The following is an 18526-nucleotide window of genomic DNA, read 5'->3' as shown; positions in this document are numbered from 1 at the left end:
TCAGAAAAACCATACGGTCAACGGCCAAATCAGCTAATCTTTAACCAACAATTTTGATAATTTTTGCGATGCGACGCATTTTGAAAATGAGTGTTTTTAAAAGTTTTTTCAATGATGATACTCTGCAGCATTTACGTACTTTCGTTATCAACCTTTGCCTATGAATAATGGTTTAACATTGACTTATAATATGGTTATTATCAACCTACGCAAATGTTTTAAATGCAAATTGGAATGCTTTGAAAATGAGCCATTACAGATAGTAAACAACTTCTGCAGAATAATAACATTGATATATGTTTTGTTGCTGTGTGTCATGTTTATAGAATTTAAATGCCGTGTTGTCTACCTTATATCATTAAATATTTTCTAAGAAAGAGATAACTAATCATTAGCGATTAGATATCTACCTATTTCAACGTCAAATTTGGTTCGACATTTTTTAGGTCTTTTTTTTCGACCTAGACTTATCTTCGATTTTCGTCCATTTTATTTATATATCGGTTCCATTTTGTTCTGTATTCTTTTATCTCTCCATTGATTTTGTAGATCCTCGATTCTTATTTTTCTTCTGCCGCTTCTTCCTCTTTATAAGCAAGTCTGCTTGTTCATTGGCGGATTGGTACCTCTATGGAAGGTTGTCACTCTATTCTACCGATTGGTGATTTATCTCTTGCTATTTTGATCACACGTGTCTTCTTCATTCTGCTTATGTAGTTATTCCATTCTTTTTTTCTGTTTGTGTCCATTCGTTTATACACTGTACGTTACATTGTCTGTTAATGTCTTCACTCCCCTTTCAATCTCTCAGCGTATTTTCTGTAATTCTTCTCAGTACCCTCATCTCTGCCTTTTCCAGTAGTTCAAAGCTCCTCTTACTTTCTTTCCTTTCATTATTTCCTCTATTTCGAATTCTGTCCTTCCACTTTGTTGGATTCTCGTTCCAAGTTGGCTTGTATTGACCCCTTCCAATTAGCCAATACATTTTTTTATATCTTATATTTAGTTCTTCCCTTTTTTTCTTAACGTGCACCTTCCAGCGTAGTTTTGCATCTAATGTTATACCCAAATACTTAGCAGTATCTGCATATGGTACTTGGATATTGTTGATTATAACTGGTATATATTGTATTTTTTTGTTGGTGAAATTAACATGGACAGATTTAGCTTCATTCAGGCTGATTCTCCATTTTTGTGTCCATTTATGGATTTGGTTAACTGCTATTTGGACCTTGTTGGTCGCCTCTTCACTTGTCGTCCCTACTGCTTGAATAGCTGTATCATCAGCAAATGTGGCAACTGTGTTGTCTTCCAGTACAGGTATATCACACGTGTATAGTAGGTATAGGACCGGACCCAACACACTGCCTTGTGGAACACCTGCTCTAATTTCTTTTAAGTTTGAAAAACAGTCTTCTTGCTTAATTCTAAAATGTCGTTCTTTTATGTACATAGATACATCAGTATCAGAGTGCACCAACTCAAAAAACATAGTTCTTCACAAATCAGCTTTAACTTATTTTTTCTGGGAGCAAATATTTTTAATCTGTTGTATATGGTCCATTTGTTTTTCAAATGGAACAAAATTTGGGAAATAGATGCTTATTTTATGGTTCTTTTAGATGATAATTTTTGATTAATTTTTTTTTAAAGAATTCAGATTTTTTTTTGAGTTGGTGCACTATGAAACTCTTGACACATCATTTTTTAACAGTTAGTGCATTTTGTATAGGGTATTTGTATGGAAATCAAATAAAATTATTTAAGTATTTTTTTCTTATAACATGATTATTGTTCCTTGTTATGAAAAAATATAATAAAATCAAAATAATTCTGAATTGTCACTTTCTTCAGTAGCGGCAGAAGTTGGTAAGTTCTGAAAAAACTCACAGTGGATTCTGGGTATTCAACCCGAGGAGCAGAGCGACAACAAATAACATTTTTTAAGTGGTGGCACTCCATGAGGTTTATTGGAGAAGGTGAGAGATGGTTCTTCATAAGCCATGCTCTTTCTGTTTTATCAAATATTTATGACATTATAATTTTCGTCAAAATAAGACTTCTGTTACATTATTTTGTTTGGCTGGTTTTTCTCAACTCTTAGAATTTGTATTTATCTCCATTTTATTTGGTCTCCGGCTTCATTTGTATAAAAATGTTCCCAATTTTTTGTAAATTTTTACTTTATACACTTCGGCAATTTCTTCTGTAGCGTACCAGGCCGTCCAGTTTTATTCTTCTCTTTTTCTTCTTTTTGTATAGATATGACTCTGTCTGTTTTTTCAATGTGCCTCTAGTAAGATGTCGTTTTCCATCGTTTTCGTGGTCTTCCCACTGATCGTCTTCCTATTGGGAAATTCATTCTATTCATGGGTCATTCCATTCTATTCTTATGTTTCTTACCCAGTTTTTAATGTTATCCACCTTGCATCTCCGTCGTATATATATACTTCTAGCTCTGTCCCATAGAGTCTTACCATCGATTTTTCGAAGGGTTTTCATCTCGGCTATTTCGAGCAATCTTTTTGTCCTCTCTGTGTCGGACACTGTCGGGTAGTGTTTCTGCCGCGTATGTAATTATTGGTCTGATGACTGTTTTGTAAATTCTGCCTTTCATTTCTTTTCCGATATTTTTATCGGAAGTTTTCTTAGCCAGTCTAATTATCATCAAAACCATTTGCGATAAAATATAGAGCGGGTTTCCTTTTAGGTATCTTTTTTTTCTTTTTCTATGAGGGCATGCATCGCATCACCCTCAATTTTGAGTATGTCCAACTACTAAGCATTTGTGGGTTAGGCTTTTTATTGCTAAGTTTTGACAGCAATATAAAATCAAGCAAGCAATGAACTTGTTTTTGTTTTGGCCCAGGCAATTATCGGAATAAAATATGTGCTCATATTGAGGTCCCATGGTTCTTTAGATACTGTCAAAGATACGTACTTATTTCATTAACACCTCTGCTTCCAATACATTCGTGCCACAAAAAACTATAGCTAGGTTTGTGAGAAATATCAAATATAGTGAAGTTGTAACATGATAGGCGTCTCATGTAAAAAGAAAATCACTCCGATCTCCATTTGGTAGTGATAATAAAGTTGGAGATGAAAGCAACAAACTACAGAGCACTGTCATCTTCCTTTGAATTTTTGATATCCAACTCCTTCTCTAACCGAATCTAATTTTTTTTCTCTGATATGTGCATCATACTTAAGTTGTTGTACAGTAAAATCTGTGTTAACGTCCACCTGTCAAAACCGGCTACCTGAACTAGCCAGCCAGTTTCAAAGTTCCCCAAACCAAAATTTATGGACTATAAAACCTGGTATTAGCGCCCACTTTTTTATATCGGCCAAGAGTCCTGTCATTTTTAGTGACCGTTATTGACAGGTTTTACTGTAATACTTTTTACAACGCTGGTTTTTTTTGGCTGAAAAAAGGCAATATTAAATTCCCTGTTGAAAATCTTGGTGCAATAATGGAGTTTTACGGGAATTTTCAGTTCTGCTCTACATTTTTCTTGGTACAGTCTGTACACGATGGCTAAGTTTAGAGATTTGATTTTTCTTGCTCCGCAATAATGAGAATCATTTACTGGAAAATATTTGATCACGAATTCTTTTTCATCATCTAGCACCCTTGGTCGCCCAGCATTTTTTTTTCCTCCGCGGTTGTCATGCTGTACAAAACCTAGCTCTGTTTTTTTAATTGTTGTGCATGCTTTTTCATTATTATACTATTCGAAATGTTTAAAGTATTCATAAAGAAAACTTTACATACTCTAATTTTTTCATTACTCATCTCAAAGTAATTAGCTATATTTTCGCTTCTATGACTCCCTTCTTTCTTATATTGATATTTTGGCTTAACCGGCATTACATTGTTAACTATAAAATCTCACTGCCTATTTAAATCACCGAGACTCCAGTAGATACCTAACAGTTTTTCTCTTTCTGTATCACTGAATTGTTTCGAACATTTAATTTAGTAACGGTCAGTGCAACAGCTTTCACAGACCATTTTGAGTTAGTAGCTGGCAACAGTTATACCGATCAAGTTTCATTATGCACTAACTCAAAGTGATGCGGTATGAAACTAGGACATTGTAAAAAAATTATGGATTCTGCATGTTGACAAGTCAAAATTTTTTACAATGGGGTTGGAATTTTGAGATGGTGTAATTTGAAACTGATAAATAAACATAATTTAACCATTTCCTCATACTTATTTCAATATTGAAAAATTTTGAGTTGGTGCAGTCTGATACTGATGTATCGATATGATTGTAAAAGTTTTGAGTACTGTATAGGTAAAAAACATTTTAGTTTGTATGCTAAACCTTCATGCCAGACTTTATCAAAAGCCAGTGCAGCATCAAGGAATACAGTTGAACAGACTTTCTGTTCTTCTAGGGATCTTTCGACAATATTTGTGATTCTGTGCACCTGGTCAATTGTTGAATTCTTATTTCTAAATCCGAATTGATGTGTCGGTATCAAATTTCTTGCTTCAATAATTGGTTTTATTCGCTTGAGGAGCAGTTTCTCAAACAGCTTAGATATTACAGGAAGCAGAGATATTGGTCTGTATGACGAAACCTCATGTGCTGGTTTTAATGGTTTAGGAATCATAATGACTACCGCCATTTTCCATATCATTGGTACATATTTTAATCTGAATGCACCGTTAAAGAGGTTTGTTAATTTTACGATAGGTCTTCGGGGAAGATTTTTCAACAGCTCACCCGTAATTAGATCATAGCCCGGAGCTTTCTTCGGATTAATATTTTCCCTTATTTCTTCAAGCACTTCTTTTGGTGTAGTTACCCGAATTTCTTCCTCTAATTGAACAGGTTCCTCCCATCTTTCTTCGCCCCCTTGAGGTTCATTTGGTTTGAATGTATTTTCAAGATGTATGGCAAATAGCTCTGCTTTTTGTGCACTACTTCTGGCCCAGTTACCATTTTCTAGTTTAATAGGAGGAGAGTGCATAATAGGTATTTTCAGTCTTTTAGTAGCTTTCCATAAGGAATAATCTGTACTACCGTCATCTGTTAGCTCCTGTAAGTAAGAATTAATTGAGTCATTCTTTAATTGTAGGATAGTTCTTTCGAGTTGTTGACTTGCACGATTTAGTTTAGTCTTATCTTGAATCGGATAATCTATTGTTGATTTTTATGTTTGCTTAGATTTTGTTACAGAACTTTTGCTCTGCTTTTGTTAAAGTTATATTAATAGGGGATTTTTTCAGGACTTGCCATCATTTACACAGTGGTGCGGTATGATATGCCTTAGTTAGATCAACGAATAGTAGATGTATTTCTCTGTCTCTGGCTACTTTTGTTTTCATTGAGTTAGTTGAGCGTGAAATGTGGTCGATGCAGAATATTCCTGCTCAGAATCCTGCTTGTTCATATATTGATCATAAATTTCGAATAAAGTTTCAGATTCTCTCTTTTCGACTACAAGTTATACGTTTGGAGCTCCTACTCCACCTCCTGGTTCTCCATATTCTCCAATACCAGTTGGCCAGCTGGAACTTCTCGCCAAAGGGCTCAACACTAACTTACTTCAGCCAGTGGATGCCACGCTATCTTTGCAGCAGAGTCCCAAGAAGCTTCAAGACAAACATTGTGACAAGTGTTGTAACTTCAAGTCCCAGATTTGCAACTGTCAGGTAAGTGTCAAAAGTAATCTAAAATATAAATATATAATGCCTGGTTGCGCCAACAGATCTTAAGATTAAGACGTGCCTTAAGCTTAAATATAAATTTAAATTCTTAAAGTATACGCTGAGCTGGGCTCGATTGGAGCTTAAGATCTGTTGGTGCAACCAGGCATGAGTTTCTTTAAATGAAATTAAATTGGTCAATATCAAAGTATTATCACAGTTTAATGCTAAAGAATCATTTAATTCACTCTCGAATTTTACTCCAGGGAAATAAACTAGAAATAGACCATGTTCGGGACACTCAAAGATCCAGGTAGCTGACTACTTTTTTAGTTATTGTAGATCTATAGGAAGAAAACCTACCTGTTTCCTGCCTGGAGTTCGCGTCCGTTTTTTAATTATTAACAATTTAGTGCAAAAATCGCGATTCTTTCGATTTTTTGCACTCCATTCAAAAACTAAATAGTTGACATAAATCTACAAAATTAAATTTTTTAGAACCTTCAAAATGCCGATTTTTGATGAAAGTTAAAAAGTTAATTTGTTGCTATACAAACTGCAAAATAAGTGAAAATCGTTATTTAGTAATAACTTTTACTTTTACTAAAACTACTTTAGAACTTTAGTGTTTCACCCAAAGTTGGGTATTGGGGTACTTAACAAACCCTCATTTGAGACCGATCCATTAATTAGTTTAAAAGTTATTCTATTTGTTTATCCCAGAGACCTCTAATTTGCAGTAACATAAGACAGAAAATAATGAAGATAGGGCAATTCTACGTATGTCAAATGAAAGTAGAAAAGTAATACTATCAAAATGTATTAAAACATGTATCAAAAATGTATTAAAAAAAAAGATAAAAATTTTTTCTAATACATACAGTCAAAAATCCTAATGCCACATTTTTGAAATTTTATAGTTTATAAACATTTACATATATTTTATTTATATATATTTTACATATTCAAAAAGTTGGTATTTTACACGAGTTTTTAAAAATGTAGTTCAATTGGTGACTAGTCGTGGTAAGTAGGGCTTCCAATCCCGCGCCTGAGTTCAATCTCGGTATTTGCGGGACTACGAATTTTCAATCCCGCGGGATCTCGGTATTTGCGGGATCCCGCATATTGAAAATAGTCATATTTTCAATTTTCATATAGTAATATATTCAAACAGTAACAAATACTGAAAAAACAAAAAATCTATCTTCTTCAAAAAATACACCAACAAAATTTTAAAAGTCAACCAAAAAAATCCATTTTCAACTGAAAATTAATATAGTTTACTAATTTAGTTGCCATATTACTTAGTTATAAGTTACTATTATTTAGCTAAAGCTTTAAATTGAAAATGTTTGCAAAGGAACACAACAAATTGGATGGTATGAATAAAAACAGGAGTATAAACTCCGAGTACGTTCTCATGAGTATGAGCATTAAGTATAAGTTTATAATACATTTCATATGAATAAAAATATGTTGATGTGATGAGTTTCTACTCACCGTACATAAGAGTAGATACTACCGCGTGGAGTATGTACTCCAAGATTTGGAGTATAAACTACATTCTCATTTTTATTCATACCTACGAGCCAATATCTAAATCTAAACTGTCATCTGCCAAACTCCTGCGTATTTAGACGCAACATAGCCAGCAGCAGAAAATGCCCTTTCGGCTTCCGGTGTTCCTTTTTAGGCTTTATATGTAAATGTAAGATATTTTCCCATTGACTCCCCAGATTCATAGAGAGTCATTTATATTTTAATAATGGACTCAAGTGTATTAGCTCGAGATGGCTACGGGCAAAGTAAATATTTTACATGCTGACTATATAGTAAACTCTAACTCCTGTTGCAATGTAATATCAAGATTGGAACCCGATGATGGAACCTCTACATCGTTTCTCACGGTTTCTTACTTGATCAGCTGCTTCATTCTGAAAGGCTGAAGTTCATTCCCGTTACAAAATCATTAATTTCTTTCCGAAGTAAACTTTTCGGTGGGAGGAAAAGTTTCATCGTCACACGACCACGACGCTTGGTAACTACGAGGCTTTTGGAGATAAATTAGTAGTGCAGTCACATTTCTACGTCGTTGTAAAATAAGGCGTAAAGACAGTTTTTTGATAATTTTGAGCGTAGCTACAGCAGTAATGTACGCTTTTTTCAGTCCCGCAAATCCCGCGGATCCCGCGCCTGTAATCCCGCATCACGTGGGATTGGAAAAGGACGCGGGATCCCGCAATATCGAGATCTCGGTATTGCGGGATTGGAAGCCCTAGTGGTAAGTGAAGGGGGGCTGGGAGCCGACAAATGCATGAGTTCAAAAACTAAAAAAGTTACTTAAAACTACATACTATCATTTTCTATACCTCGGGATCTACCGAATATATTTTGATCTTTCTTTTTTTAATTTGTATGTAATTTTTCTGTACATTACAAATATGCAATTTGTTTATTTGCAATTTGACATTTATTCATTAATAAACAGTTTTTAATTTATTTAAACAATTTTTGAAAAAATAATTTTTTCCCAAAAAATCCATGTTTTTAATCATACTATCATTAATCATAGAAAAAGTTATACTTTAATAAATAAATTATATTCAATAAATAATTATCTAATAAAAAGAATTATTTATTAAAGTGTACTTAAACTTTTGCTATGATCATTAATGATACTATTATTTAAAAAATAGATTTTTGAAAAAAAATATTTTTTTAAGAATTGTTTAAACAAATTAGACTGATAATTAAAAAATTTATAAACAAATTGCATATTTGTAATGTACGTAGAAATTACATACAGATTAAAAAAAAAAGATCAAAATCCATTGAGTTGATCCGGAGATACAGAAAATTGTATTATGTATTTTGAAATTGCTTTTTCGGTATTTTAACTCCGTGGATTCGTAGGTTCCCCCTAGTAATAGTTTGAACTACATTTTTGAAAAATCGTGGAGGGTGCTGTGAAGATACAATGTTTGTGCAATTTTTTTAACAAAAATACAAATCCCATTCTTTAAAATGGCATCAATGAAATTGCTTAATTATTATAAACAAATTAGCTGTAAATTAAAAAAAAAACACATGGCTAACTTTGTCCCAAATGAACCCAGTCTAAATTTTTTTATTTGAAAATTCGTGTTTAAATAATATTTTTAAAGTTATTCTAAATGTTTATAAACTACAAAATTTCAAAAATTTGGTATTAGGATTTTTGATTATATTAATTAATTTTTTTATCTTTTTTTAATACATTTTGATATTATCGGTCTTCTAATTTCATTTGGCATACTCAGAATTGCCCAATGTTCATTATTTTCTGTCTTATGTTATTGCAAAATAAAGGTCTCTGGGATAAACAGATAGAATAACTTTTAAACTAATTAATGAATCGGTCTCAAATTTTGAGGGTTTATTAAGCACCAAAATACCCAACTTCGGGTAAAACCCTAAAATTCTAAGTTAAATTTAGTAAAAGTTATTAATAAATATCTATTTTCATTTACTTTGCAATTTTCCAAGCAACAAATTAACTTTCTAACTTTCAAAAAGCGGCATTTTGAAGGGTTTTCAATGTTCTAAAAAATTAAATTTTGTAGTTTTATGTCAACTGTTTATCTTGTGAATGGGGTGCAAAAAATCGAAAAAAAATCGCGATTTTTGGACTAAATCGTTAATAATTATAAACGGACGCGAACTCTAGGCAGGAAACAGGTAGGTTTTCTTCCTATAGGTCTACAATAACTAAAAAAGTAGTCAGCTACCTGGATCTTTGAGTGTCCTGAGAAAATCCTTATTTCTCTGGACTATTTTGACGGTTCCAATTTTGCAATCCGCTCCTGAGACATTGAATTCGCGACGATAACGACCAATCACGGCAAACGTAAGATGCCGTTAGCTCAGCTGTCATTTATCCGCATGAAGGACTACAATTTTCAGGTAACAGCCCAAATCTGTGCTTTCTATAATTTGCAAAGCAAACAGACGATAAATAAACTGACGTGAGGAATTTAAAAATTCCATTCCATAGCACGTCAATCTGTTTAGGCAAAAACTCCAGCCAGTTTGATTTCAAGTACTCAATTGTGTGAGTAAACGAAAACTACGCAAGGCCGAAAGATTTTGATTCTATTCAGAGAGCCTGTTAAAGCTCGCCTTGATGATTCCAAAAGAATGAAATGCGTATAAGCGAATGGTGGTACTCTGTATTGAAATTAAATCTTAACTGTATCGTATCAACTTTTCTTTTTTTTAATTCTATATTCTGCATTTTTGCTGTTATCTTTTAATTCCTCTATTTTATATCTTTCATTTTTTGCATCCTTTTTCTTGTTTGGTGTTAGAGATTCTATCTCTTATTCTACTTTCCACAAAATATAATCGTTTGTCTAGAAGTGTCTGCATTGGTCCCTCTCCTAGTACACACGTATATTATGTCTGATTGGTCTCTAGCATCTACACAAGAACAAGGTCTACTACGATTCAGAGTGCTGGACTGCGCTCCGTATTCTAAGTGAAAAATAAGATTGTTTTGCCTTCGCATTGCAACTGAATAAAAATGGAATTTTTATTTTATTTTTATAGTGGCCGTTACTCCTTTGAGTAACTAGGTCCATTTTCCGTTGGAATTTACTAGCTGAACAGACGGGGTCGTGAATTGTAAGTTTTTGAATTCCCTCTTGTCTTCTTCGTTTCAGCATCCATCTGGCTTGCAATTTTTAGAAGCCATGGAGGTGTCACCAGGGAAATGGACCAATAAGTTTTCAATTTAAAAATCTTTTAGTAATATTTTTAATATTTTTCATTATTATAAATGTTGCTATTAGGATTGAAAACTTCACCTTTTAATTGCCAGATGACGCTAGTCACCTAATCCATACACGTCAGTTGCAATGTGGGGGTAGGCTTTCGTGGTTGGTCACTTCGAGTATGGAGCAGCAGGCCTACGTCTCTCCGATGAGACTCCAGTAAGAGTCGAAAATGGACTGCGCTCCGTAGTCTAAGTGAAAAATAAGATTGTTTTGCCTTCGCATTGCAACTGAATAAAAATGGAATTTTTATTTTATTTTTATAAAGGTCTACTATGTTAACTGTGGAGCCATTGGGAAAATTCTATGTCGTTTGTTATATTTTTGCGCTGATAACATTAATGACAATAATCATGTTAGTTACGTCTTAGTCTTAGATTACTAGGGCGCACAGTGGTTCCAAGCTGAAAACAGTGGTTCCAGCTGAAAACGTGGTCATGTGGCGAAAAAAAGAGTCCCTATTTAGGGATTTTCATGTATATAGTTGTTTTCTCATACTATCGTAGAGTCCTAATACGCAGGTATGAGGATCAGACTGGATGTATTCTGGTTCACAACTCAGGAACAAGTGGGCCATGTCCGGGGTTATTTTGGCCGGCAGAGAAAGTGAAAAAGAACGCGTATATTGAAAACGCTGTAAAACGTTTTGTAGTTTATCAATTTTATCGCTGTAAAGCAGATTCTTCTTTTTTAAGTATGTAGTAATGTAAGATGTAACTTAAATCAACATTTATTAACAATAAATGCCTTAAATTTGTTAATGCATAAATAGTGAAAATATACTTGAAATAATTAAAATTTTGTAAAGATGCATTCAAAAAGTACAAAATTCTGCATAATTCTGCGACTAATGTTTATTAATCTTAAAATATATAGTAAGGAGATACAGAATCACTTTGATTTAGCTGCCTATAACTGGCTATGCATTGCTGGCAGTTGTTTGAATACAAAAGTGGGAAATGATGCATATTACATGATTCTGGCGATTGTTGAGTATGTATGTATAAAAGTCCCTTATAATATAAAATTTTAAACAAAAATGCGGCTAAAATAAAATTTTCGAATTTCTTTCGTCCATATTGGATCCGCCATTTTGTTTAAAAAAAAGTAATGTTAGATTTGTAATCAGCGACCTTAACCTACCAAATTTGACAAAAATTTTTCCTTTTTGATTGATATTTTCAATTTCTTTCCGCCATGTTGGATTCTCCATTTTGTTTTTCAGAAAAAATAATGCCAGATTCGTAATCAGCGATGCCAAAATCCCTTAAGAACGAAAGTAATTCCAAAATGTATAAACATTATACGCTTTTAAAGGCTCATGACCACGTTTTCGGCATTTGGAACCACTGTGGGGCGGTCCGATAAGCCTTCAAAAGTTCGACCACGAAGGCGCTGCCTGTCGATGAGTGTTTTCACACATGATCGGTGAGCTTGACTTTCTTCATGTGACTTCATTTTATGAGAAGTATTTTTCCAATCCGAATATCCTGTTGTGAAGTAACCAAACTAAGAAGAAATAAGAGGCTAACTAAATGATAAATAGAAATAGAAACAGACTGTTTGACTTGTACACACTTCTATATAAATCAAAACGGGAACTGGTGTACGTTTTCAAAGACTGATAGTGTGTAAATAAATTTATTAAAATCAGCTAAGTACTTTCAGCATTTTTAATGCCATCATCAGAGCTATCGTCTTATAATTGTAACTACCTCAAATGAAGAGAAAACTTTGAACAAACACATTCTAATATTAAAAATTAACCCAGGGATCTAACCACTGGCCAGGGTAAAAACCCTTAAATGTATAAAATAATCACATTTAATGTGTTTTTAAAAAATGGCTACCATTTTTACAATCAACAGCTGTTACTGACAATATGCAAAAAACAGTAACAGCTGTTGATTGTAAAAATGGTAGCCATTTTTTAAAAACACATTAAATGTGATTATTTTATACATTTAAGGGTTTTTACCCTGACCAGTGGTTAGATCCCTGGGTTAATTTATTAGAATTATTAGAATGTGTTTGTTAATTATTAGAATGTGTTTGTTCAAAGTTTTCTCTTCATTTGAGGTAGTTACAATAATTATAAGACGATAGCTCTGATGATGGCATTAAAAATGCTGAAAGTACTTAGCTGATTTTAATAAATTTATTTACACACCATCAGTCTGAAAACATACACCAGTTCCCGTTTTGATTATTAAATGATAAATTCCGCGGGAAACTAGAGCGAAAGGTTTGGTTTGGGTAGTGGTAGAGAAGGTAGGGAGGGGGCGCCGACTCATTTGTTCCTTTCGCTCTTACTACTTTTCTAAGAAATCGGGCAGAGTGACAGGTAACAGGTAGTACTGTTTCTTCTAATACCAAACTACGGCATTCATTGATCGACAGGCGAGTAAAACCGCAGTTTTGTGGCTCGTCGGTAAAGCTCGCCAGTGTATCATTGCAATACCGCGGTTTTATATACCGACGAGTCTGGCTTGTGGCTCGTCAGTTTGTTTCATTTTTCTCGGCTCGTCGGTCAAAACCGCACGTGTATCACGGCTGGCGAGCCAAACCGGCAGTTTTCAGCGACCGTTGAAGTGAAAAGACCAGTTTAATCATGGATATGCGAACTCTCAGCCACGACTTTTTATTGGAATTTATAGATTGTTTACTAGACTGTTCTTGTTTATGGAAATGTAAATCGCCAGAGTACAAAAACAAAGCAATTTGACTTACCGGATGAAAGTTCTCAACCTCCTATGTCAATTTTTGGATATTTTGTTTTGTTACCCTAAATTAAAGAAATATGTATTTTTACCGTTTACAAGCTCCTTTGTCGTTATTTCATTAATTGGTTTGTAGATAGCCATATGAAATAACGACATAAGAGCTTGTAAACAGTAAAAATACATATATGTCTCTTTAATTTAGGGTAACAAAACAAAATAGCCAAAAATGGACATGGGAGGTTGGGAACTTTCACCATCAATATGTTAAACCCTTAAATATCATAAAAAACATTAACCCAAAACTCAACTAGAGCCGATGTCAAGAAAAAATTAAATCATTGCGAGCTTCCTACAGGAAAGAAAGTAACAAGGTTACGACATGTTGGCTGTGAACGGTTAACACGACTGTTTTGCTCGCTAGTCGATCAGCACCAACGAGCCGCGAGTAAAACCGCGGTATTATGGCTGGCATCTCGATCATTAGGGACTTTTCTCACAACATAGGATTTCTATGTAAACAAAAGTATGCATTGTATCGCCAACTGTCACTAAAGTCATTCATTATTGTACTCATTTGCCCTCATTTGCGGCAGTAAAGTAACACTTTATTGTACTGAAAGAAGAATTTTACTTTACCTGCCGCGATTAATCAAATTAACCAAGATTGAATGTAACTGGTCGATGACAGTAATCGCATGGCGAGTATTTGAGTGAACTTAAAATTTATTTACTTTAATTATTAAAAATATTAGACATCTTGGACATTAGTGCACCCTAATATGTCTGTGTAGATTTTGGCATTGGATCCGACCATCACTTGTAACACCGTTGCGGTATCCTCTATTTTTTAATACTATTACTTTACAATTTTTTGTGATATTATACACCCTCAAAATAGCGCTATTGTACACAATTTGCGATATTATCAATTAAATTTATGTCAAAAAGTGAAATTCTGTAGTATTTTGTAATTATATTCATATAAAATAAATTAAAACTTTACCGATTTAGTAATTATTCAATATTGATAACTATCGATTAAAAATTGAAAGCGCTCATTTTGCAAGTTATCTGTCATTACTGTCATGAAATTATTATGACGTCTAAAATTTAAAAAGTTCTTAAATTGTAAATTGCAAGTAAGTGTTAAAACCAATACCAATTTATTGTAGAAAGTGAAATTGTAGATAAAATATATTTTGGCATTGTCCAAGCTTTCAGTACTTCATTCTTCAGTTTTTCATTCGGGGATTATTAAAATTAAATATGATTAATTTTATGAAATAATGAAGATAATAAAATTAAAAAATTGTGTGGTGAGATTTTAAAGGAGTTAAATAAACGACAGATTTTTTTTTATAAATTTTATATATTTTTTTAAATAATTACGTAGCCCAAACTCTTACGTAGTCAACTTTAAGGTGCGAATCATCGGATTTCAAATTCCAAGTTTTTTTTCCAATCAAATTAAGTTGGCGATAAAATTTTGTATGCACCACGTCAGTAAAGACTCTTTATCGATCTCGTCTGTTAATCGCCTCGCACGCTACGCTCGCTCCTCTCGTAATATCAGACTAGTTCGATAAAGAGTCACTTTACTGACTTGGTACATAAATAACTATTATAGTTTTTATTTAGGTAATTCTAATTATTATTTTTTGTTTTGGGCCTTGCGAGGCCCCCTTCGGGACCGAGGCCCCTAGGCAACTGCCTACTTTGCCTAATGGTTAATCCGGCACTGACTACCACATCATTTCTACATTCTGTTCAATTTTAGGTTATTACCCAAGATCACTTGAAGTACATGGATCCCATCAATTGCTGTACGAGAACAAATACTTTGAAATGGAACGAAATCAACTTGAAGAAGGAACCAATCGGACAAATATCCGAACTCAGCACCAATAGCGCTTCCATGATTAAGTTAGAGGTGATGTCACCGACGCAACAGAACCAAGAAATTCTGGGAAACAACATAATTGGTCTGGCTGGTAAGTTTCTAGAATGATATTACTATAGCTATTGAAATTAATTACAAATTTAATTTTCATCATAGTAATAATTGCGGTATTGTAACATTAAAGATTGCCGTCGTTTTTTATACGGTGTGTCGTGTCCACTGGTTATTTTCTCAGGTGAAAATTGTCAGTAAATTCCTGACTTTCAATTATTTTCCTTGATTGCTTATCCGTGATGAATGTTGGCGATTATCATGGCAATTTTTATCTTATCTACAGCAGCGTGGAAAAGCTGCACAAATGTTGTGTTAAACCAGGTTCTGAGGTTCTTTAACCAGGATGTTCTTGGATCTCGCTTTCCAAAAATTTTTCTTTGTGGGATGGCTTGTAGGAGTTTATATTGTCCTTTTCATGATCATTTTTCAGTGCGTAACAAATGATAGGAAAAAGGGTAAGTCCGTGATAATACACATTTATGACATTTATTCTAACATGACATTTTAGTTAAATCTGACAGTTATTATTATTATTATTATTATTATTATTATTATTATTATTATTACATAACAAGTAAGGGCAGAGGAGCAAGCTCCTATTATGCCCAAAAACAAAGAAAAATAACAATGTAAAATAACTACTGACAGTTACATAAAATAAGGGATATTAGTAAAATATCCATAGAAAATTTAACATCGTGCAATTTTTATGTATGAAATATTGTCGTATCCAGTCTGTTTTTAAACGTATTCACTGTAGTTGCTGATATGGTGTCTCAATCTAAATTATTGCAAATATTAAATATCCTGTTAGGCAAGAAGTTTACTCTGGACCGTGCTATTGCCTGCTCCTTCTTTAATTTGTATTGGTGGCCTCTTAATCTATCATCTCGGTTTATGGTAAACATGGTATTTAGGTTTACAAAGTTGTATTTCAGAATTCGGAAGCACAAAATTAGATCACCTCGAAGACGTCGACGCTCGAAAGTCGTTAGATGAGCCATGGTGAGTCTATCTTCATAACAAGGTCTTAGTGCACACCTACATTGGATCCGATTTTCTCCGATCAGATCAGATCCGATCCGATCCGATCCGACAGGCGGTGCCTACATTGGATCCGTCTTTCTCCGATCAGATCAGATCCGATCAGACCGGTTTTCCGGCGAGGGTGCCTACATTGGTTCAGTAATCTTCCGACCACCGACCACCGACAATGAGTTCCGATAAAGATGTGTTAAGGAGATGATGAATTGAATATATTTAAACATGTTAGCTTGCAACCCCCAACTTGCAACCAGTTTGCAACCAGTTTGCAACCAGTTTGCAACCAGTTTGCAACCAGTTTGCAACCAACTTGCAACCAATTTGCAACCAACTTGCAACCAACTTGCAACTAAAATTGCAACTCAACTTGCAACCAATCGGAATGAAACCAAACACTTCTCGATGAGAATAGGAGACGCTACTCCCGACGTCGGCCGATATCGGATCTGATCTGATCTGATCGGATCGGAGAAAAACGGATCCAATGTAGGCACTCCCATTTAATACTATGGGTTTATTTTTTATTCCGACGTCGGCCGACGTCGGATCTGATCTGATCTGATCGGATCGGAGAAAAACGGATCCAATGTAGGCACCCCCATTTAATACTATGGGTTTATTTTCTATTCCGACGTCGGCCGACGTCGGATCTGATCTGATCGGAGAAAATCGGATCCAATGTAGGTGCGGCCTTACGCGGCCGAATGCGAGTCTTGTAGCTTTACGCTGCACATTTTCGATTAATACCTTGTCACGAGCGAGATCTGGATTCCAAACCGGTCCTGCAAACTCAAGAGTAGGTCTGACGTATATTGAATAAAGTCTGCACATGGAATTTAAAGAAATACGTGTAAAACACTTACGTATCAGAAATAGTTTCGAGTTTGCACGTTTACACACCGACACAATATGCTCCGACCAATTTAAGTCACTGTTAATTATCACTCCGAGGTCGTTGTGGGAGGTTACCGAGCTTAAGGGATGTCCATTTATAAAGTACGGTAGTGACGGGTTGTTCTTGCCAATGTGTAGTACAACGCATTTCTCAATGTTTAGAGGAAGTAACCATTCCAAGGACCACTTCAATATTGTATCGAGATCATGTTGAAGAACATGTTGGTTAACAATAGGATTAACGTACAACTTGGTATCATCAGCGTAAATGGAAACCTTACTAGATATAATGAGTGGAAGATCGCTTGTATAGACACAGAAGAGAAGTGGTCCAAGTACCGATCCTTGTGGAACTCCGCTCTTGACAGGTTTATCTGATGAATATGCTTCCCCAACACGAACTCGGAAATACCTATCAGATAGGAAATTGTGAATCCAAAGGTTTAACTTTCCGCGGATACCAAAGTGATCCAATTTAGCTAGTAGTCGACGCTTGGGAACACGGTCGAAAGCTTTGGAGAAGTCTAAGTAGACTACGTCAACAGGATGCCGATCCTTTAAAGATGACGACCAATCGTTAACACAATGGAGTAAATTCGTGATTGCTGAACGACCTTTAATAAAACCATGTTGTTGGTGAGGAATCACATTTTCGTGAAGGAGAAACTCAGACATAGCTTCAGAAATAATGGCTTCCATGATCTTGCTGACAATAGGTACTAGGCTGATTGGGCGATAATTATTGCAATCAAGTTTATTGCCTTTCTTAAAAATAGGAGTAACCGAAGCCAATTTCCACGATGAAGGGAGATAACCCTGATTAAAGGAAGTATTCATCATAAGGGATAGAGGGATTGCTACAGAATCTGCGCATTGTTTTAGGAAAAAGGAGGTTAGTCCGTCCAAACCAGGCGATGAATTGTTGCGTAGTTTCCGTAAATGTTGTTTAATTACCTCCGGTGTGAAAGAGATGTCATTAAGAGTTGCATGCAAACGTGGACACATTATTTGAGGAACGGCATCATTAGGTTCATCTGTAAAAACCTGAGTGAAAAACAGCGATAAAGCATCAGAGGATTCTTTATTCGAAGAACATAAAGACCCGTCGGCTTTTTGAAGCAAAGGTATGGAGACTTTAGATGATAAAGATGTGCGAATGTACCGGAAAATTTTCTTACTATTATCACTTGCAATGATAGATTCTTCAAAATCTTTCCTTAGGTTTAGCAAAGATTGTTTTACTCTATTGGAAAATCTACGGTGAACAAGAAAATCATCAAGGGAACCTGTGCGTTTATAAGATTGCCAAAGCTTCCGTTTATGTCGAATTAAGCGTGTAGCGGCAAGGTTGATCCAAGGTTTTAATTGATTTCTAAACAGCTGACGTTCAGTTGTATGAACTGAAATAGTTCTAGTTGTAGTGTCAAGA

At 34.6% G+C, this 18526-nt stretch overlaps 1 protein-coding gene across 2 annotated transcripts in view; it reads left to right on the top strand.

Annotated features, from left to right (window-relative positions):
• The window catches only part of LOC114332288 (protein winged eye), a 251400-nt gene that overhangs the window by 67200 nt on the left and 165674 nt on the right, over window positions 1-18526 (top strand). For both annotated transcript variants that reach the window (XM_050649543.1, XM_050649542.1), the window contains exons 4-5: window positions 5439-5674; window positions 14983-15196. In XM_050649543.1, coding sequence (XP_050505500.1) covers window positions 5439-5674; window positions 14983-15196 — 450 coding nt within the window. The remainder of the gene's footprint in view (window positions 1-5438; window positions 5675-14982; window positions 15197-18526) is intronic.

The sequence above is a fragment of the Diabrotica virgifera genome, chromosome 4 (assembly GCF_917563875.1).
Source record: "Diabrotica virgifera virgifera chromosome 4, PGI_DIABVI_V3a".
Taxonomy (NCBI): domain Eukaryota; kingdom Metazoa; phylum Arthropoda; class Insecta; order Coleoptera; family Chrysomelidae; genus Diabrotica; species Diabrotica virgifera.
This window is presented reverse-complemented; position numbering and strand designations above follow the sequence as displayed.